The sequence below is a fragment of the Cladosporium halotolerans genome, assembly GCF_011745625.1.
Source record: "Cladosporium halotolerans strain TM138-S3 chromosome Unknown Sca7, whole genome shotgun sequence".
Taxonomy (NCBI): Eukaryota; Fungi; Ascomycota; class Dothideomycetes; order Cladosporiales; family Cladosporiaceae; genus Cladosporium; species Cladosporium halotolerans.
Genome location: NW_027191458.1, coordinates 700,607 through 720,426, shown reverse-complemented (window position 1 = coordinate 720,426; position 19,820 = coordinate 700,607). Strand labels below are relative to the sequence as shown.

At 55.5% G+C, this 19,820-nt stretch overlaps 7 protein-coding genes across 7 annotated transcripts; 3 read left to right on the top strand and 4 right to left on the bottom strand.

Annotated features, from left to right (window-relative positions):
• Positions 1-53: 53 nt before the first annotated feature.
• WHR41_03012 (uncharacterized protein) lies at positions 54-2,249 on the top strand (the record flags this gene model as incomplete). Its single annotated transcript, XM_069371618.1, has 2 exons — positions 54-66; positions 121-2,249. The coding sequence occupies 2 exons, from the start codon at positions 54-56 to the stop codon at positions 2,247-2,249; spliced, it is 2,142 nt and encodes a 713-aa protein (XP_069231289.1).
• Positions 2,250-2,608: 359 nt separating this feature from the next.
• prt1 (Eukaryotic translation initiation factor 3 subunit B) lies at positions 2,609-5,382 on the bottom strand. Its single transcript, XM_069371617.1, has 3 exons — positions 5,138-5,382; positions 3,343-5,075; positions 2,609-3,277 (listed from the first exon to the last, which is right to left on the bottom strand). The coding sequence occupies exons 1-3, from the start codon at positions 5,208-5,210 to the stop codon at positions 2,867-2,869; spliced, it is 2,217 nt and encodes a 738-aa protein (XP_069231288.1). The 5' UTR covers positions 5,211-5,382; the 3' UTR covers positions 2,609-2,866.
• A 192-nt stretch (positions 5,383-5,574) lies between these two features.
• WHR41_03010 (uncharacterized protein) lies at positions 5,575-7,196 on the top strand. Its single transcript, XM_069371616.1, has 4 exons — positions 5,575-5,916; positions 6,011-6,147; positions 6,201-6,641; positions 6,697-7,196. The coding sequence occupies exons 1-4, from the start codon at positions 5,904-5,906 to the stop codon at positions 6,931-6,933; spliced, it is 828 nt and encodes a 275-aa protein (XP_069231287.1). The 5' UTR covers positions 5,575-5,903; the 3' UTR covers positions 6,934-7,196.
• Positions 7,197-9,794: 2,598 nt separating this feature from the next.
• WHR41_03009 (uncharacterized protein) lies at positions 9,795-10,116 on the top strand (the record flags this gene model as incomplete). The annotated part of the gene is made up of 2 exons (XM_069371615.1): positions 9,795-9,817; positions 9,879-10,116. The coding sequence occupies 2 exons, from the start codon at positions 9,795-9,797 to the stop codon at positions 10,114-10,116; spliced, it is 261 nt and encodes an 86-aa protein (XP_069231483.1).
• A 152-nt stretch (positions 10,117-10,268) lies between these two features.
• On the bottom strand, positions 10,269-14,122 carry WHR41_03008 (uncharacterized protein; the record flags this gene model as incomplete). The annotated part of the gene is made up of 3 exons (XM_069371614.1): positions 13,701-14,122; positions 13,516-13,594; positions 10,269-13,456 (listed from the first exon to the last, which is right to left on the bottom strand). Exons 1-3 carry the CDS (start codon positions 14,034-14,036, stop codon positions 10,269-10,271), a joined length of 3,603 nt encoding a protein of 1,200 aa, XP_069231484.1. The 5' UTR covers positions 14,037-14,122.
• Positions 14,123-15,356: 1,234 nt separating this feature from the next.
• Positions 15,357-16,671, bottom strand: WHR41_03007 (uncharacterized protein; the record flags this gene model as incomplete). The annotated part of the gene is made up of 2 exons (XM_069371613.1): positions 15,357-16,543; positions 16,662-16,671. 2 exons carry the CDS (start codon positions 16,669-16,671, stop codon positions 15,357-15,359), a joined length of 1,197 nt encoding a protein of 398 aa, XP_069231475.1.
• Positions 16,672-17,936: 1,265 nt separating this feature from the next.
• Positions 17,937-19,175, bottom strand: WHR41_03006 (uncharacterized protein; the record flags this gene model as incomplete). Its single annotated transcript, XM_069371612.1, has 1 exon — positions 17,937-19,175. One exon carries the CDS (start codon positions 19,173-19,175, stop codon positions 17,937-17,939), a length of 1,239 nt encoding a protein of 412 aa, XP_069231476.1.
• Positions 19,176-19,820: the final 645 nt, after the last annotated feature.

Sequence of the window (19,820 nt, the reverse complement as noted above, 5' to 3'; positions counted from 1 at the left end):
CATCGCTGCCCGTAACGAGCACCCACCGGCGGCGGCCACCCCACCGACCTGCCATGAATCCCCAATGTGAGCGAACGTCCCTGCGTCTGTCGACGTTGTCTTTCTCTAACCTCTCTGCAGACGTGCAATATGCTCCGCAGGATGCTGTCAACGTCAACGTGAACGGCCACTTCCCGCCAAACGCGTTTGCGCCTGGCGCGTATCAACAACCGCTGCCATACCCTGCTGTTCCCGCTGGCCAGCATCAGCAGCCGTACTACTCGCCGGTACCTGCTGCGCAACCTCAGCAAGAATCGCCGCAGTCCGCCCTCCATGCTTCCGTACAGTCCCATCAGTATGCCCAGCCGCCTGTCGCGTCGCCCTCGCCTGGTCAGAATGGGCCAGGCGCGCCTCCACCCGATCCACAATCACCTTCCTTGTCGCAGTATGCCGACCTGAGCAACATTGTGAGACGAGATGCCGAAGAGGATGATGACGACGGCGATGCCGTGCAGCCGGACGGACACGATGGCAACGAACCTGTATTTCACCTCCCGCCTCCACCAGAAGCAACATATCCCAACCAAGCTGCTTTGGAAGAAGCAGTTCATTCGTGGTCCTTAGAGCATGGCTATGAAGTCGTGCGCCGTGCTTCTAAGAAGAACGCGCGAGGAGTATTGTATAAGCGCTATATGCATTGCAGCAAGCACGGCAAGGCTGCCAACACAGGCAAGCTGACCGACCAAACTCGCATCCGCCATAATCGCAAAAGTCAGCGCATGAACTGTCCGATGAGTCTGGCTGTTGTCGCTGTCGATCCGAACAATCCCGAAGGTGAGTGGCAGGTCCGCCATAGAAAGACACATCACAACCACGGTCCTCTGGAGGCTTTGAATTTGGTCGGACACAGACGTAGGGCTCGCGCTGGAGGAATTGAGCAGGCCGTTGACGGTCTATTTGCGATCGGAACGCCTACAGCGCAGGTCTTGCAATTCTTGGAAAGGACCAATCCTCATGGACTCTTCACTCGCACCGACGTGGCCAACATGAAGCTGAAGTACAAGAAGTTTGGCACTTGTCTGATCAAAGGCGATACGGCTTCGTCTAGCGGCCGTCCATGTAACTATTGTAGGTCCAAGAAGACCAAGTGCGACAATTCACGGCCGTCATGCTCTTTGTGTTCTCAAAATGGGATCGACTGCGAATATGACCGCCCGCAAGAAGACGAACAGCCTTCAGTGCCCGGAGTAGACGGCGCGACAGAGACGGAAATGATGCAGGTCGACGAGGATCCCCTAAGCCTTGACCAACAAGGACCCCAGTCAGCGCAACGCAACCGTAACCGTGGCACGGTGTCGCAGTTCCAGCAAAATGCGCAGCGCGCGGAAGAGATCCTCGCAAACCTCCAAGCATTCCAGACACAACATGTGACGCCCGTCAAACTCGACCTTCAAAGCTCTGCAGTCGAAATCCTCGCTGCAAGCTCATGCGGCAGCGGCGAGTCATACAAGATCGTCCCCCTCCTGCAATCCGCAAGCGACTGGCCCACCTACCGCGACCTAATGACCGAAGCGTGTATGAAAGAAAACACCTTCGAAGTCCTCATTGGCACCAAGACCGAACCCACCCCGCCGCCCATCGACTGCAAAGTCGAAGACTGGAACGAGTACATCAAAAAGCTCGCCATCTTCAACCGCCGCAACGCCGCCCTCTCCGGCGTACTGTGGGGCACCCTGGCCCCGACCTTCCGCAACCGCGTCCAGCACATCAAGAACGCCGCCGACATCTGGTCCGTCCTCGAAGACGTCTGCCTGCCCCAGGGCTCCGACACCGGCTTCAAGCTCTACATGGAGCTGCACGACATCTCGCACGCCAACAGCGCGGACCTCAAGGACTACATCGTCCGCCTCGAGAACGCTTACATGGCGTTCAACCGCCTCAGCCACCACTGGCGCTCGCAGCACGGGACCGCCTCGTCCTCCTCCAACACCAATAACGCATCAGGCGCCGCCGCTCCCGGCCCCATGCCCTTCTCTACACTCAACTCCACGCATCCTTCATCCAAACTCCCGCCCGCGCAGCCCATTTTCTCGGAGGAGATGCTCTGCTTTCTGTTCCTGCGCAACCTGGCGCCGGAGTTCGCGCGCTGGGCCGAGGGCGTGTGCGCGACGAACAACGTGGCGGGCTTTGGGACGGGGCCGAAGTTGGGGTTCGTCGATTTGACGAGGCGCGCGGTCGAGCATGAGATTGCGTTGAGGTGTCGAAGGTAAAGGTTGGTTGGGGGCTAGGGGGGCCTCGCTTCGATGTTGGAAGGGATCGGGAGTTGGGAAGTGTGAGCCTTGTTCGGGGAGCGTGGAGTTTCGTCAACTTTGTAATGCATGGCGCGAAGTGGCTGCTTGAGCATCGCTGCCGCCGCCGTTTTGGACCTGATCGACGGTTGTTTGAGATGCCGTTGGGCATTGTGGCGCAGAGCGTACTTCTCTTTTGTCTTGTAGAGGATCCGGCAGGGAAACAGCACTCTTATCCAGGCGCAGGGAGATAGGCTTGTATCGAATTATCACCGCAGCGGTAATGGACCTCACGTTCAGGGCAGCTTTTTTGCTGTCAAAGAGCGAGCACGCACAATGAATACATAAAAACGAAGATTTCATACCGGCATCTCTATCCATCCATCCTGTACGTTTTCCCTCCGCATGCGAAAAGCCACTCTGGAGAAAACCGCACTACCTCATGCATCGTGTCCACCTCGCCCCAAAAGCCCACCGTTGCATTCCGCGCAGACAAACATAAACGCCATGCATCCGGGTGCGGGCAAGCCGGCACAAGAAAACTCGCGTCCGCTTGTCACAAAAAAAAAGCTTTTCCTTTTTCTTCATCCACTAAAAATCTAATCGATAACCTCCTCGTTCTCCTCCAGAATCTCCTCGAAAATCTCCTCGACGACCTGGCCCTCGTCGTCGACCTGCAGCGCGGCGCGCTCCTCGCTGACCTCGGGCAGGCCGAGATCGCGGCGGTCCTCGAGCAGGTCCTCGACGGTGCGCTCGCGGTAGGCGAGCCACTCGTTGAGCTTGCGGCGGCGCTCCTCGACGACGGCCTTGTCGGCGGAGCTGCGCTTGGCGACGTCGGCCTCCTCGAACTGGCGCGAGTACTCGCGCAGGTTCTTGCGCACCGTCTTCATCTCCTCCTTGGACAGCAGGCGCTCGGGCCGCGGGCGCCAGACGAACTGCTTGAACTGCTCGATCGGCTCCTCGCGCAGCAGCTGGCCGGAGAAGGAGTAGAGGTGGTAGCCGTTTTCCATCTGTGAGGGGTTATCTTAGCGGGGCGGTCATTTTGGGTTGAGTTTGGTGGGTGAGAAACGCTTACTCTGTGCTTCCAGACACTGGCGCTGGTAGCGACGAAGCGGCCCGAGGGGTCCCACTCAATGTCGGTCACACCGTAGTGGTCGGCGGAGGTGAGGAGTTGGAGGTTGGCGGTCAGGTCCTTGTCCTTCTCGTCTTTGTCGCCCTCGAAGTCGAAGTCGTAGAAATCGAGGTCGTAGGACTGCTGGCTGAGGACGGTCGCGACGATGACGAAGCGGCCGTTGGGCGACCAGTGGATGGCGTTGTTGTTCTTCTTGTCGACGGTGCGGATAAGCTTGAAGTTACCAACGCCATTACCCTTCACCTTTTCGGGGCAGAAGAAGCTGACGGAAGTCTTGGGGGGCACGGCGGATCCGGCAGGGACCTCGCCAGCGGTGATGAGGACGAAACGGTCGCCCTTGGGCTCCCAGGCAAAGTTGATGACGGTGTCCTTAATGGTGTCGATGACTTCGACGGGCACGCCCTTCTCCTTGACGCGGAAGATCTCGAGGTTCGTTGCCAGACTCTTCTTGCTCTTGCTGTGTCTGTCGACCTTAACGCAAAGGAAGTCGGAGTTGGATTGCCAGTGAAGCTTGGCGTCGGAGACGTTGAAAAGGTTCCTAGTACGAACGACCTCCTTGGTGGGGACGGCCATGAGACCGACCTTGGCCGGGTTGCTGCCCATCTCGGGTGTCCAGTAGCAGAAGAGCTGCTCGTAGGTCTTGACATCAGCCCTCTGAGGGGTAGCGGGGCACCACTCGAAGTCCACAATGCCCTCAATCTTAATGCTGGTCTTGTCCATAAGGTTCATGCGAGGAAGCTCGTATACGCTCACACCCTGGCCAGGGTTCATGCGCGCAACGTACTTGGAGTCAGCAGACCACTTGAAAGCGGGCCACTGCAGCTTCTTCTTGATCGGCTGGCCCTCAGCGTCCGTAGCAGGGCCGGGGAGGTCGAGAGTGACGAAAGAACGGATAGGCTTGCCTGTAGCGATGTCCCAGATGATGTAGTTCTTGCCATCCTCCTCTACGCCGAGAATGGGGTGGCCCTCGTCGATCTGCATCGGGCGGTGAGACCAGGTAGTGAGGTAGCGCTCGTTGGGCGAGAAGTCGACAAGGTTGACGCCGGGGTGCATGAAACGCTTCTGTCTTGACCAGTTGGGGCCGCCCCAGAGTTGTACACCCTGGGAGTGCATAGATGTGAGGTATGTTCCCTTGGGCGACCACTGAACGAAAGACTCGGTCCAAGCCTGCCTGTCCACAACCATATCCGGCTGGTCCTCCTTCTCGTTCCAGAAAACGCCAACGTTCTCACCGCGGTACATGACGAACTGGTCCCTGCCTTCGTGATCACCGAGCCACCAGCGCAAGTGCTCCTTCTCCTCGAAAGGCGCAATCTCCGGCTCCTTGTAGTCCTCGTCGATGCGACCCTCCCTGCCGTAGCGCTCGATGTCGGTGAGCTTGTTGACGGCGATCGTGTGCTTCTTGTCGAGAGGGGTTCCGTTCAGGGCCTTGACTGCGGCGACAGCCTGGGCGGAAGTCTCATATTCGACGAAAGCGTATCCTCCAGTCTGGCCGGTAGCCTCGTCCATGGGCATGAAGACGTTGTCCTCCTTGGTCTTGCCGGCGGTGGTGAGCTTGCGCAACAAGAACTTGATGAGCTTGGGCCTGCTCTCTTCGGGGACCTTAGGCAGGCCATCGATCACCACGAAGGTGTCGAGACCCTCCTCCATGCGGACCTCATACTGTTCGCGGAGATCTGCAGGTTGTCAGCATCGCTGTTTCGCCGCGCATCCGTCGCACGGGTTGTCATCCGCATACCAGAGAAGTCAATTTCCTCCTCGCCGTCGTACTCGGCCTGCTCGGGGTCGAGGTTTTCGAATGAGGGCGCCATTTTGTGTGTGAGTCTCGTCGGCGCGTAGACGAGATTTGTGGGCGTGGGTTGGCTGCGACGGTGGTGGTGGTCCGGAATCTCCTCAATCTTCTCGCGGTCACACCGGCGCCGTTGGCTCGCTGTGCGTTGGAGCGTGTGCCAATTTTGCGGTGGGGCCTGATTGATGGAGAGCCTCAGGCGACAAGGCTTCCACGGCCAAGAAGCGAGAGGAAGCGTGCGGGGTCGGGAGAGACGGGCAGGCGGGCGGGTGACATCGGGATGGCCCGCGGTCGCCTGGGCCGCTGAGGCCCCGAGCTGGCGGCTGGCCGTCTACCTTATACCGGGCGGCTCGTGAGGCGATCGCACGTGCTGCGCCAGCGACTCGCCTGCACATGCGTTGACGAAACACCTGCCCGTGACTGGTGATCAACACCCACAAGCAAACCCAACACTACGTCACGAGTGTATTGTTCAGCCACACGCCGCCCACATCAGCTGTCGCATCTGAACCGTCTCGCTCAAGTCCAGCTCGGCATCTTCACCCGCGCTCGGACGTACATCATACCGCGGACTGCAACAGACGGTTCGCGCGCGCGAAAAGCCCATTGAGCGCCGCAACTAAGGCAAAGGGCTCTTAGACCCTTCCTCCGCCTGAGTATTCACTCCAATCCTATCACCAATCTCTCATTTTGCCTATCGCACATCAGCTGCACCATGGCCTCCGAGCGTGAGTTGCCTCCGAGACGTCGCGCCTGCCACATCGCGCGTCTCTTGTGCACACACTATCTTTTCGCGAACCAAAGCTGATGACCCTCGACAAGTCCCTGCTGAGCAGCGCGCTTCCTATGCTGCCATCATCGACGAGATCCTCGCAAAGTCCGACCTGGAGACTATCTCCGCGAAGCGCATTCGCAATGGCTTGCAAGAGCGCGTGGACTACGATCTCACACCGCAAAAGGTTCGGCTGTCGCCAATGGCACACATGGGAAGGCCTTGCTAACACATTTCAAGGATGCGATCAAAGAGTTGATCATGGAGCGCTTCGACAAAGTCCAGAACGAACAAGCCACGGCCGCGCCGGAACCCGCGCCCACAGCGAACGGCGCAGCACATGACGATGACGAGGAGACATCACCCAAAAAGAGGAAGGCGGGCAGCGGAGGCGACGAGAGCGACTTGAGCGACGTGGTCGATTCACCTCCTCCCAAGAAGGTAAAGAAGAAGACGAAGCCTGAAGCAGAGGACGATGAGGCATTTGCGCGGAATCTGCAGGCGGAGATCAACAGTCAGACACGGGCAACACGCGGCGGAGGAGCGACAAAGAAGAAGCCGGCCGCCAAGCAAGCCAAGAAGCCTAAGAAGAAGAGCTCGACCAAGATCAGTGCTGCCGATGACAGTGATCTTGCGAGTGGGGAAGAGAAGCCGGAAAAGGAGAAGAAAGGAGGGTTCCACGTAAGGCTGTCCTTTCACATCCTCTGGCATCTTGACGGAACTAACACCGAGGCAGAAACTCATGAATCTCTCCGAGCCGCTGGCAGCGATGCTCGGCCAACCGGCTCTCTCACGACCACAGACCGTGAAGCAAATCTGGGCTTATGTCAAAGAGCGCGACCTACAGGATCCCAACGACAAGCGACAGATTCGTTGCGATGACGCGATGCACGCGGTCTTCAAGCAAGACAAGGTGCACATGTTCACCATGAACAAACTTCTCGCCAACCACCTGTATCCTCAGGACGAGTAAGTCAGAGACTTGCACAGCATCTTCGTACAATCCAACGATATCCAGCGAGCTCCAGAAGGGATCAATTCCATGTTCGAAAATCACGGGAGAAAAGGCCGGTGGGTAAACAGGGGCTTCCAATCAATTACAGCGAGGTGTTGGAAGGGGCTTTTATAATGTTTCGTCCAGTCAACTGCCAGGCTGGGCAAGAGTCCGGGTCATGTAATTGTACGTATGCGATAGCTACACAAAATACTGAGCCATGACAATGTTCATTGATGAGATTGTATCAATGCCTCCGAACGGCTGACGAGACTCAGGGTCCTGGAATTCACTTCCCGAACGATGAGTCAGCAAACCTACTGGAATCGGGAAGACAGACTCGAGGACATCCGATCTGACAACGCCAATTAGATTCACATCGAATCTTTGATAACGTCTGAGAGCACAAGGATCATCATAACTTATCAATAGAATCCAGAATCCAGGAATTGTTTGCCTCAGCCTAGATCTCCAGGATTAATCACACTTTCAGCGCGACTCATCCACATGCCAATCACGCGCCGGCACTGTCCTCCATGATAAACCCATTTGCGATGTTATCGCCGCGATCTTGGGCACCAAAGCTCATACTCTCGTGCCTGCTGCATCTGCATCGGGAAGGCATATCTGCTTACCCTCATCGCATGCAATAAGCTTTCCACGCCCAGTGTTAAAAACCCGCTCTGGCACCGCAACTTTTTCTCAGATCCCATCCGCGCCATCGCTGGATCGATCTCTCCCTGTGCTTCACTGACACTGACATTGATCGATCAAATCTTCGAATCATCGTACTAATCGCCATTTATCCACTCCCTTCTAGGCCAACGTCCATAGCAGCATCAAGCCCATCGTATCGACTCCCAACTGTCGACGAAGGGAACTACACAATGAATACTATCCGCGAACTGATTTGGCCGTCGCCATCGAAAATGAATGACCCGAGCGTCGCACCCCTGAGTGGTAAATGCATGTGGTGGAAGTTGCCACGAGAGGTGCGCGACATGATTCTAGTAATGTCCTACCAGGAAAACGGACCGGTCCGCCTCGTTTTGAAGTGCAGATGGGATGCAGCAGAGCTGCACAGGCGCATCACTGCTAGAAACGAAGGCAGGCAATATACGGTAAGTGGTTGTGGAGAGCAGGTGCCGCCACGAATGAACCAAGGCATACTTTCCTTTAGCAACTCCAAGGCTAACAGTATTCCAAAGGCCCGGACCTTCACCTTCGGCATCTCCAAGTTCCTCGTCAGCAAGACCTGGCTGCATGAATCGATCGCATCATACTTCTCCTCCATACACTACGAGTGCAACGCATGCTGGAACCTCTTTGACATCTTGCACTTCAAGCCCAGACCCAACATACTCGGCCTCAACTACATCGCCACACTCACGGTCGACTTCCTCACCTTAACCCGCGAGGCCGACACAATCGCCGAGCGCTGTCCCCTGCTCCTCACCCTGCACGTCGACATTCACTCCTGGGAGGCCGAGCGCGTCTTCGACATCGAAGCCGTGCCCTTCGACTGCGTCGTCTGGTTCGACGCCTGGACCATCCCAAGGTTGCACCAGGCCTCCTGGAGCCTCGACATACAGCCGCTCAGCGGCGTGAAGACCGCGACGCTCGCGCTTCGCGAGCCCTTCATCTTCACGCGCTCGGAGGCGGAGGTCCAGACGCTGTACAACAACGTCGGCCTGCTGGAGACTGTCTTCCAGTCGATCGTGACGCGGCCGAAAGAGAAGTTCGTGAAGAAGGCTGCGCGCTCGCGCATTCGGCGTACGATTTCCTGCGATTGGTCCGGGTTCCCCAGCGTGCCTCTGCCGATACCGGATAACTACAAGGCGTCTGCGCCGGAGGTCGAGCTGAGGTCGATGGTCAGGTTTCATCCGCGTGAGGCTGTCGATTGGATGCTGGAAGCGCAACGCAAGCTTCAGCAGCTTTCCCTGGAGCCGGACAGCGGATATGACGGTGACGATGAGGGCGGCCGTTCTTGAGCAGGTGAGGGATCGAGCATCATTTCACGGTCGATTCAACAGCTGATTTGGTGCAGCAGCAAGTATCAGCATTGCAAACGAGCGCAACGAAACGCTTGCTGCTAACGTCCGGGCACAGGTCTAAGATTCATGGACGTTGGAAGGCTCCTAGCTTGTATGAGCATTGCAAAAGCTACATTTCTCTCTTGTTTTTTACTGTCTTTACCATTGAAGTCCTGCGAGAACAGGCGCTTTGCTATAAAGGGATCGTATTGTCGAGGTCGCGAAGCTCGAGCCTCGACCATTCAGCAAGCATGGGAGACCGAGAAATTTTGGATGGAAAACCCAAAGAAAACAGAAGATACTGGAATGCCCCACGCAAACATGTAAAGTCGAACATATCACGGCATTTTGAGGGAAGTCACACGAAGATATAGACCTCGAGTGAAATAGAACGAACGACATCACAATTTCCACATCCAGGTGCTCCAATTTGATTCCCAGCATGAAAAGCCCAAATCATCTGAGCAAAGGCACTTTATCCGCGACACGACCACTGACGATCTAACATCAGAATCGTGTCATCGCGTCGAGTTCATCGATAATCGGAGGATTATGGCGAGTCGCATTTTCCATCGAAGACGTCACTCGTTGCCGTGACGTTCAGCACGCATCATTCGCGCTTCTGGCGGGGTTCCTGACGATCCATCGATGCATCACACGAGCCCCACGAAGGCAAGCCGTCTTGCGACTGGAAATAAATATTTTTCTGTAGACCGGCAATTGCAGACTTGCTACTCCAACTTACACTCGAACGATTCAACTCCAAGACACAAACCAAACCCACATACACACCACACCTCCGCAAAAATGACCAACCACTCCAAGACCCCGTTCGTCTCCCCATTCACCTAATCGACCCTCCAAAAACAACTATACTAACACAATCTCTAGTGGCGGTGCCGGCGCCTCCGAGAAGTTCCAGAAGCAGCAGGCCGAGAAGCAGGGCCACGGCGCCTCCAACGCCCCCGGCCACACCGAGGGCCACCGCCCCGGCGAGGCTCCCGTCGCGTCTGACTCTGGCGCCACCAACGTCGGCCAGGACCCCAGCAGCAACAACCCCGGCACTCAGGGCATCAAGGGCGAGGCCGTCTCGTCGAAGCCTGACGCTACTGGCGCCAACATGAAGTAAAAGGTTACATTGATTGGATTCCTGGGATGATACGAGGTTACGATGATACCTATTTTTCGGCTTTTGTGTTAGGATAATGAATGGTAAAATATGGATTATTCCAAGATGTCTTCCATTTCTCTTGTTTTACAATCGTCGAAGCGCGGGTGGTTTTACATCAAGCTCGTCCGGCCGCCAACCTCGTTACTCCCCTGTCCGTCCGACATCTCGCCGTTGCGGCCGACGACAAACTCGTTGTAGATCTTCAACAGCCGGTTGTACTCCTGCGAGCTGAGCGACGCGCGAGTCGTGCCCAGACTCTTCGCTAGATGCTGCCATCGGATGACGGGCTCGGCGTGATCGGACCCATCCGTGCCATTGACCGGTCCATTTTGGCCAGCGGACGACGAGGGCCGGTTCTGCGACGCGCGCCGCTCTTCTTTGGCCTTGCGGCGTGCGAGCTGCATGGCCGCGAGTTTTGTCGCGATCTGAGCGCGCTCGGCGGCGATGGCAGAGGGCTGTTGGTGGATAGAGTCGATCTCGCCGAGGCGGAAGTAGGTGAAGTCGGTGTGCTTGGACTTTCGCTGACGGTCGGCTTCGTTGGTTTCTGGTTCGTTCGTCGAGATGTCGTTTGGACCTAGGATATCGTGAATGGCTTCCAGGTGCGCGTTGTAGATCACCGCTTGCAAGTCTGCGCCTGAGTAACCCTGCGTCTTGCGTGCGACTTCCCGCAGCGTCTGGCTGCCTTCTGCACGCACGACGTGCTCGTCGACTTTCAGCTTCTCGCTCACGGCTCGGAGAATGTCGAGACGGTCCTCTTCGTTCGGCATGTCGCACATCAAGCTCTTGTCCAGACGTCCAGGACGCAGGAGCGCGGGGTCAATGAGATCGGGTCTGCTTGTAGCGGCGAGCACGTAGACTCCGCTCAAGCCCTCGGCACCGTCCATCATTGTCAGAAGCATGTTGACAACACGGTCGGTCACACCAGTACTGTCATGACCACGTTTAGGAGCGATGGAGTCAAACTCGTCGAAGAAGAGCACGCAAGGCTTCGCTGCTTCGGCACGCTCGAACAGGTCTCGCACACTTTTTTCCGAAGCTCCAATGTACTTGTTCAAGATCTCAGGGCCCTTGACGGATATGAAGTTGAGTCCGCATTCGCCTGCTACAGCAGATGCTAGCAATGTCTTACCGCATCCAGGATACCCATAAAGCAGAAGACCTGACCTTAGCCGTAAGGGGCATTTCGCGAACAAGGGTGCATATGTCGTGGGGTACTGAAGCGTCTCGAGAAGGGTTTTGCGTGTTTCCGTCAATCCGCCAATGGCCGCAAATGTCGTAGTAGACGCTTGCAGAGTGACACCTCTAAGAGAAGCAGGCGTGAAGCCTTTCAGAGCCGCCGCAAAATCGGCCGCAGTGAGCGCTATCGATGAGTCCGGAGAGTCTTCCCCGACAGCGCGGATGAGAGCTTCACTTCGCGTTCGCGAAACGAGGGTCGCTAGATCTCCAGGCATGTATCCGTCCGTCTGGCCAGCGAGATCAAGCGTGTCGACCCCGATATCTTCGTCTTCTTCGGGCGCAGGGCCATCAAGAACTTCGTGTGAAGGTGTACGAGACTCTTCCATCCATTCATTGGCAGCATCTCCGTTACGCGGGTCGTTTTGCTGGTCTTGATTCATGGCCCCTTTGCTCTCCTTAATAAGTAGATCAAGCACCTGCCTCCTGCCGTCCTTGTCAGGAGCCTTCAGAGCAATAATATCCCGGACCATGTGGCTTCCTATGATATAGTTGTGTAGCGCCTCTTTGCTTTGCGCAGTCGCCAGGAGAACCACTCCAGTGTCGCTGTTGCAGAATTCGCGCACCACGGAACAGAGCAGCTCGCTGACCTGCCTGCTCCGACCATTGGCGTCAACCTGTAGTTCCGTTTCAATGGGGCAGAGACGGTCCAAATCGTCCAAAACCACAACAGCTCGACCGCCCAAACGAGCACCCCATGCAGCGGATGCGAATACTCGTTGCAGGTTGTCTTTAATTGTTTTGACGCGAGTCTCCTCGGACACTAACGATCGGCAGGGAACATAGATCACGTTGAACAGGTACTGATTCCGCATTTCGTGGGCAAGGAGCTGCGCCGCTGATGTCTTGCCGGATCCTAATCCGCCTGTGAGCAACACGGAGGAAAGGTTCAGCAAGCTCGTGCGGGTCTTGTCAAGGGTTGCTTTTACAGCAACCATGTTAGGCACGGTGTCTGGTAGAGGTTCGCCAGGTGGCTTTGATGCCTTCGGTGGTGCGGTCTCCGGTTGCACGGTTATTTCCAGTTTCCTGTCAGCGCCAGATAGCCAGTTTATCCTAGGCTTGGATGGATCACCAGGAGGAGGTGGTTCGAAATCGAGCACGCCACCGGGCCATTCTGTTGTTGCCGGAAGCAGCATGCCGTCCGTGATAGGACCGGAGAACAACGTCTTGCCGAAGATCGACCCAATCTTTTGGACTGCCTGCTCCTTCTCTGCTTTCGACTCTCCGCCGAACTGGAAGCCAGCCGCTTTCTCGATTGCAGCGTAGGGTGTCACGCGCAGCCTCTTCACAATCGCGTCTTTGCTGGCTCCTTGAGATGGCTCCTTGAGTGCCGAAGCTGTTTTAGGCAATGGCGATGGTGCAGGCTCAACGCGTACAATACCACCAACAATGCCAGGCGAGGCCAACACATTGCAAAGAAGGCTCGATAGCACCACGTGCTGAGAGTCTGGGGCATCTTCCCATGCACACAGCTTAGCTACGACTTTCGACGCTGGCAATGGCTCCACAGTCGGCTGGGCCTGCGGGTCCTGAGCTTCTTGCAGCCCAGCGGGCTTCATCACGGATACTGCGACCCATGTCACGCCCCGTAAAGTCTTCGACATCAGATGCTCTTGATCAACCCAGATTTTCAGGCCTTCATCGGCAAAGCCGTCGTCCTCTCCTTGCTTGCCATCGACTTCGAACCACTCGTTGCCAAGAGCTCTCGTGACTCCGCGAAGGAACAAAGGCGGCCGTGCCTTCTCCTCATCGTGGGCACTGCGGTGTCGTTCACTCCTACCACTTGCACTCCGTCGGCTAGTGACACTTCTGCTGTCGCGAGAGCTGGAATGCCTTGCTGATTGCCTGGTCTTGGGTGCTACGATGACTTCCGCATCGGGGGCTAGCTTAGCAAATGGCTGCGTGGCGGGTGCTCCTGGTGACAGAGACGTGACGATTATGCTAGCTGTCGACGTGGGCGACAAGTGAAGTGTTATGGGATGCGATTGGCCAGCTGTTGGATTAGGAAGTGCCCGCACTTGCGATATGAAGTTCATTTCCAGAAAGCGCGCGTGCAACTCGATGACTGTGAACAGGTTAGGAAACGGGCCATTTGCGAAGGGAACTTTCATGCATCCAACATACTCTCCCAATCAGTCGGCGTCAATGGCTCAATGTTGACTGTATGTGCCAATGGCGGGTCTACATGTAGCGAAACAGCAACCTACTACCTCACCCGATCAGCCAATCATGTCTCCGCCTTGCCACCAATCATTTGGAGGATGATCTGATGGGACAGAGGGCCAAAGGGAAGAAAGAAGACAACGCACCTTCATGCCTTCCCGAAGTCCAATCAATCGACCAAACGTCCCATCAACCTCCACGGCCGCGACCTCTGCGTCGCCTCTCGGGCCCGCCCTGCGCGTCTGCGAACGCATACCCGTCCATCCTAGAAAGACAGACTGCTGCTTCCCCGGCTTCCCATCGCTTCCCGCGGCAGCTCGAAAGCTAAGCTCTACAACGACATTCTGCACGACGGCATTGGAGTTCAACAGCGCGTTCACCAGTGTCGAGGGCAGATTGAGCAGGCAATTCTTGAGGCTGGGCAGTAGCACCACTTCTGCTTGTGTTGACGTGGGCGGCTTGCGAGGCGCACTGGATGCCATGTTGTCTAGGGGCTTGCGCCGCAATATGTTTTAGAGATTGACAATGTGAGTTTGCGATATGAGTCGCTGGAGACGAGGGTTGTCGGTCGACAGCTTGAGGTCTGGCTGCTCGGCTTTTGATCCGGGCCGAGGCTCGGGCTCATGACACTTCATAACCCCAACCCTAACCCTACTTACACTGAGGACATTTAGCGATCAAAGCAGTCGCTCGATGCGCTCGTCACCATGGGTACTACAGTGTTTTATGATGCATTTTGTGGTGCTTGTAGTAGCACGAAAAAACAAATGCGAAGTTTCACTTCTGGGTGCTCATCGAGCTCATCGACAGCGCGCGGAGATACTGCAGTGAGCCGTTATCGTTTTGAGCATTTCCGAATGCGCCGCTTGTGTGATGATGTGCGAGCATCTTTCGATTCAACGCTCTCCGTTATCGTAGTTCGCCGTCAATCTCTTTCCTTGCGATACTCGAGTGTCATCACGCTCAAATTCAGCGAGTTGGCGAAGTATATGTCATGATCTTATGTTTGATATCTGGTATCACGTTTGAGACGAAAGTGCCTTGCACTGCACACTCAGAAAAACATTTCCTTCGTAACAACATTCTCCCCGACCTGGTATCTCGCAACGATAGACAAATAATAGCGCAGAATAAAATCGACCATATCATTCTGGCCAACGTGATTCACTCCATTGCCTCCATGACGCTCTCCGAGATGGCCCAGCGACCCCAAACACATCGTTGACCCTCACTTCATCCATTTAGTCTCGGTGATGCGGTAAAGAGCGATGGCGAACGAGGTCTTGCCCGTTATCGTCGAGATGATGCCGAACGCCGCGACGATAATGGTGTCGAGGTTGATTTTCTTGAGGTTCTCATCGCTGATGGTCCAGATGTGCGAGCCGAATCCGAGTGAGACGATATATGTGTTGAAAGCAACGGCGATAACCAGAGTAAACTGTAGAACGAAGCACGGTCGAGTTAGAGCTAACGTTTTCTTGCAAGGGTGCTATGTCTATATTGCGACTTACCCATGAGATAATCAGAAAGTGATCGTCCCACCACAGGCCCCTTCGTCGCTATAGCTTATAGTACACCCGAAGAAACAGCATGACAGCGCTGGCGGCGACTAGCGACTAGCAGACGGCAACCAGCCGAGTGCCTCGTTCCTCAGCCATTGTGGATTATTGGTAACGCATCATCTTTAGCCTCTTCATTCCAATCTCGTACGTTTCGTGCCTGCTAGATGCAAAAGAAGCAGGTCAAATTAGAAAATGAAACCAAAAGCCAAAACGCCAGACACAGCCAACAAAGAAGAGATGTCATGAGTTCGTACCCTTAGCGTCATCCTCTGCACCCGCAGCAGCTTTCCTTACCCTCCCATTCGCCGCAGCGATCGCCTCCTTTGCTTTCGGCACATCTTGGTCGCTGCCGCGTGGACTCAGGCTCAGTCTGTGGTTTTTGCCGTGGAAGATGTGGATGCCGACGTCCGTAGCCCAGTCTGCGTAGCCGGAGCCCGGAACGCCAGGTAGGGGCATGCGCATGCTCCCATCTTGGATGAAATCTGCTTCTTTCATGAGGTCGAAGAAGGCCGCTTCACTATCGTGGCGGGTTTTGGTCGAGACGACGATGATTGCTTTCGGGCTGCGTGTGATGAGTGCCTTGAGTGTGTTGACAAGAGGTTGCAGTGTGTCGGTGTTGTAGGTACATTCCGAGACGATGATGAGATCGTGAACGCGAGAGTGCACGCCTTTTGGGAGGGGTGCCTCCCAGTCCAGCGCGTGGAAAGTCACTTTAGAGTTGATGGCGGGGTTGAGGCGGGCGATGTTGGCGGCGACTAATGAGTCGACTTCGGGAAGATCGGTCAGAAGCACATCGCAGTCGGGGATACTCTGAGCCAGCGCAATGCCGACAGTGCCGCATCCGCAGCCGAGCTCTATTGCATTTAGACGGCGGTAAGTAGCGGACACCAGAAGGTACTCCAGAAGAGGAAGGGGGGTAGTAGTGTTCTCGAGAGAGATTGTGTCGTCGATGATCTGAGCGAGTGCTTGACTCCCGTCCCACAGATGGCGAGCAATGCTGTCTCCTGCATCTTCAATCAGAGACACAGGGCGCTCATTCAGCGGCGTGAATCGTCGCTCTACCCGCCAACCGCTGTCTAATTGACCCTTGGTAGGGTCAAGTTCTCCGCTCCAAGCGTCAACAACAGGTGGCAAGAAACCGGGACCTTTCCCCTTTGAAACTTTTACGCCAACGTGCAGACACGCTGGCCAGTCAATGTCATTGCGCGAGACGTCGAGGATTATGGGCAACGATCGAGCTCCGCCAGACCATTGGAACTTTCGTCTGAGGTAGACTTCACCATCGTGTGCAGTCTCCCTGATAGTGGCGATGAGTTCGGCGTCCTCTGGGAAGAAGGTCTCGCCAAGGTCCGTGGTAACAGTGACAACGGCCTTCAGCTGGACAGTGTTCTTATCGTTATGCACCTTAGGCGGGCGAAGAAAGCGGACTGAGACTTCATTAGAACGTTGATCATAGATCCTAGCGTGACTTTTGGTCGAGGGCAGCATTGATCAAAATGCCCACCACCTGCCCGAACAACGCCACACCAACGGCATGATACTCACTGTAGTGCATATTGGCTAACCGGTAGTAGTCTTGTAACACGCGAGCAGAGTGCCAACCTCCAAGGTGCGGTATGGCGAGAACCCTAGACGTCCGGGTGAGGTATGGCGTGAAGGGTCATAGGATCGGAGGTAGGTAAGAAAAAACCTGGCGATTTACAAAAGGCCGCGTTTGCGCCCAACACACGATTCGGGCACGCGTGTCACGCCAAACAGCAATGACCCGCAGGCTCAAGATCTCAGACCGTCGCGGCGGCGGAAGAAAGACTGAAGGGGAAACGATGATATGTCGTGCATGAGGGTCCTGGGTTGGAGCGTGGCCTAGACCGGCTTCCAGCGGGCGCCAGCCGCTGCAAGGATCGTAGCCGGCACATCTGAAGATGAAGTATTTGATTTTGCGACGACCTTGCCGCCCGCCGCCGTCTACGTAAGTGCAAGGCTCACCAGGGGCGCGCATGCTCTTTGGTACCTTGTTGAGCCCGTCTACTTGCTTTGAGGCTGGTCGTCAAATCACACTGGTGTAGGAGCCATTCTTTGCAGGTACTTCGACAGTCACGTGCTGCTGACCCTGCTGCGGCAGACGGAGAAGGATAATGGAAGCTTTCCCGCATCCTTACCTGGAGGTCTCATGCCAGACTGCTCTTGCTCGTCTCGCTAGGGAAAGCAGCTTAGGACACTGTGGACAGATGCACAAGGGGTTGAGCAGTCTTTCTAAGCTGCCGTCTCTGCCAAAGCACGTGGCAGCCGCTCTAGAAGGAGACACATTGTGTGCTGACTCTTCCAGGCGAGATGCTCGCAATGAAACTACTTGTTGATGGAATGTACTCCCTTCTCGGACACCCCCTCCCCATCGCCACAATAAAGTGACACAACGGAAAGCGAGCTTCCTATAATCCAGGAGAATCTCTCTACAGAGCCACGCCTCCCGTAGGAGACTGGCAACCTTGAGCCGTAGGACGCCTGGCCCAGAAAACCGGGTCAGTGCGCGGGCTTAGGTCGTGGCTGGCTCTGATCTTTTTGATGCTTGGGAGAAGAGGAGCACGAGGAGAGAGAGCTCTATATACTCGAGCTGGGAGCAAAGTCTTGGCACCCGAAGCGGGCCGAAGATCACGTGCTGACTGACTCGCGAGCTTCCGACGCCGGCGCTCAGATGGGCGTACCTCACCTTCGAACTTCACAACAACAACATTGGAAATTGATTTCATTACTTTGAAAGATTCAAAACGTCTAATATGCGTTGACACAAACATTTATCCCCACGCGCGAAAATCAAGCTCTTCAGAACATCGGATGTCCGTTACGGTCGGTGTGGATAGGCAGCGGCTGAGAGATCTCAGGCACAGGCCCCATGGCAATGGTGCTTGTCCTGTCCGGTCTCTTTCTACCCCAAGTTGTGCCACTACCGCCATCATTCTTTGCCATTCGTTTGATCAAGAAAAGCAACAGCGCCCACATGATCATATTGACTAGCAGCATGACTGTGGTCGCCCACGTGAGCTGGATGAACTTCTGGCCTGCCGTTCCCGTAATAGCGATCTTGTCGCCGACGAAGGTGATGAGGTGCGCTGCGCCAACTGCCATTCCATGAGTGACTGCTGATGCAAGCCCCATCATGACGACCGCGGGAAGTGTGCCGATAATGTTGATCATGGCCATCTTCTTAGCGGGCTTAGCGATACCGACAAGTCCAAGGACGAGCGCAATTGCGGTCAGAACGACGCCGATCCAATAGAGGATACGAACCAGCTGGAACGGGTTCAAGGCTGAATGTGCCTCGCAACTGTCGACTTGAGGACGAAGCTCGTCAAGCTTGGAGCCGCTGTCGCCGGTGGTGTAGTTCTTCCCGTCTTTGTACTCGTAAGTCCCAGTACAGCTGGAGGAGATGTGGACATTGTAAAAGTCTTGGAGATCCAAACCCTCGATAGCACTGCGATAAGCCTTGTTGACAGCCTCGACGAGCTTGGTTTGCGCTGCTCCGACGGCGGAGCTCGCCTTGCTCTTGGCCGCAGATTCCGCCGAAGAAGCCTTACTGGTAACCTGAGACTTTAAAGAGCTGGCCTTGGAGGTGACTTTCGAACCGCGTTCCGACGTGAAGCTTTCAAGATCCGACAAAATGTCGCGCTCCATAAGGGTAACCAGGGTGGTAGGAGCAGGGGTGATCATTGCCACGGGAACGGATGCTGGTTCAGGCTCCGCACGCTTGAAGTCGAGGTGGACGGACTGTATCTTGCCGTTGATGTCCTTGAGGACGTTTTCTCCAATGCGTGAGGTGTTGAGAGTAAAGACAGCGTAATCGTTCATCATCCCTGGCTTACTTCCAGCGTAAACGCAAAGGATGGAGAGGATGAATGCGATTCCTGTGATCGTGATTGGGAGGACCGCAGCCAAGCGCAACTTGCCGTTTGCTGACATTGGCCTCTTAGGCTTAGCCTCAATGTCGACGCCGCCATTCTTGCGCGACTCACGGTAGTTGTAAGCCTTCTTGGCCAACTTCAAGACTGTGAGGTAAGGAAGCATCTTGGTGGGAACGAACGTTATGTTCCGGAGAGAGATTGGTGGTATAGCGGCCGGCGCCTGGTACAGTTCAGCAGGAGATGAAGAATGTCGGAACATTTGATCCAGTCATTTTTCGCGGTGTCGGGGCAGTAGACCACCATATGAGACACTGCAGCGACAAAGAAGTCGGGCACACTCTGGTCAATGAGCTTTAACTTGACAACAATGGGAGCAGTGCCTGTTCAACAAAGAGGACAATGCAAGCCAGCCATTCATTTAAGACAATAATAGAAAAAAGAGTTCGGAAGCCATGTGCTATGCTGGGGCCCTGTAAATCATAATCACAGCGTGCTTTATACACCACCTTTGTTCTCTCGGTGGATGGAGATTTGAATGCCGGTCATCGTAGCGTTCCAAGTCCAGAGCCAGACTGAGGCCGCTCTGGATCTATGAACCAACATGGAGACGCCAAATACGTTGCAGACCTAAGTGGTAACGGACCGATAAATCGATAATCAAGACTCCCCCGCTAAATGCATTCATAAGAATTGGAAGCAGATGGTCTAGGAAACACAAATGGACCTTTCTCATTGACTTCGGATATAGCGGCGATAACGTGAATGAGACCCCTTCATCACGCCTCACTTTGGCGGCGTTCACACGGCG

Excerpts from the sequence above, each read along its gene's own strand:
- prt1 (XM_069371617.1), bottom strand. The coding sequence starts at position 5,210 with ATGGCGCCCTCATTCGAAAACCTCGACCCCGAGCAGGCCGAGTACGAC. Across the intron at positions 5,076-5,137 it reads GGAGGAAATTGACTTCTCTG|ATCTCCGCGAACAGTATGAG; the intron begins GTATGCGGATGA and ends GACAACCTGCAG. Across the intron at positions 3,278-3,342 it reads CCAGTGTCTGGAAGCACAGA|ATGGAAAACGGCTACCACCT; the intron begins GTAAGCGTTTCT and ends AACCCCTCACAG.
- WHR41_03010 (XM_069371616.1), top strand. Across the intron at positions 6,148-6,200 it reads ACGATCTCACACCGCAAAAG|GATGCGATCAAAGAGTTGAT; the intron begins GTTCGGCTGTCG and ends ACACATTTCAAG. Across the intron at positions 6,642-6,696 it reads AGAAGAAAGGAGGGTTCCAC|AAACTCATGAATCTCTCCGA; the intron begins GTAAGGCTGTCC and ends ACACCGAGGCAG.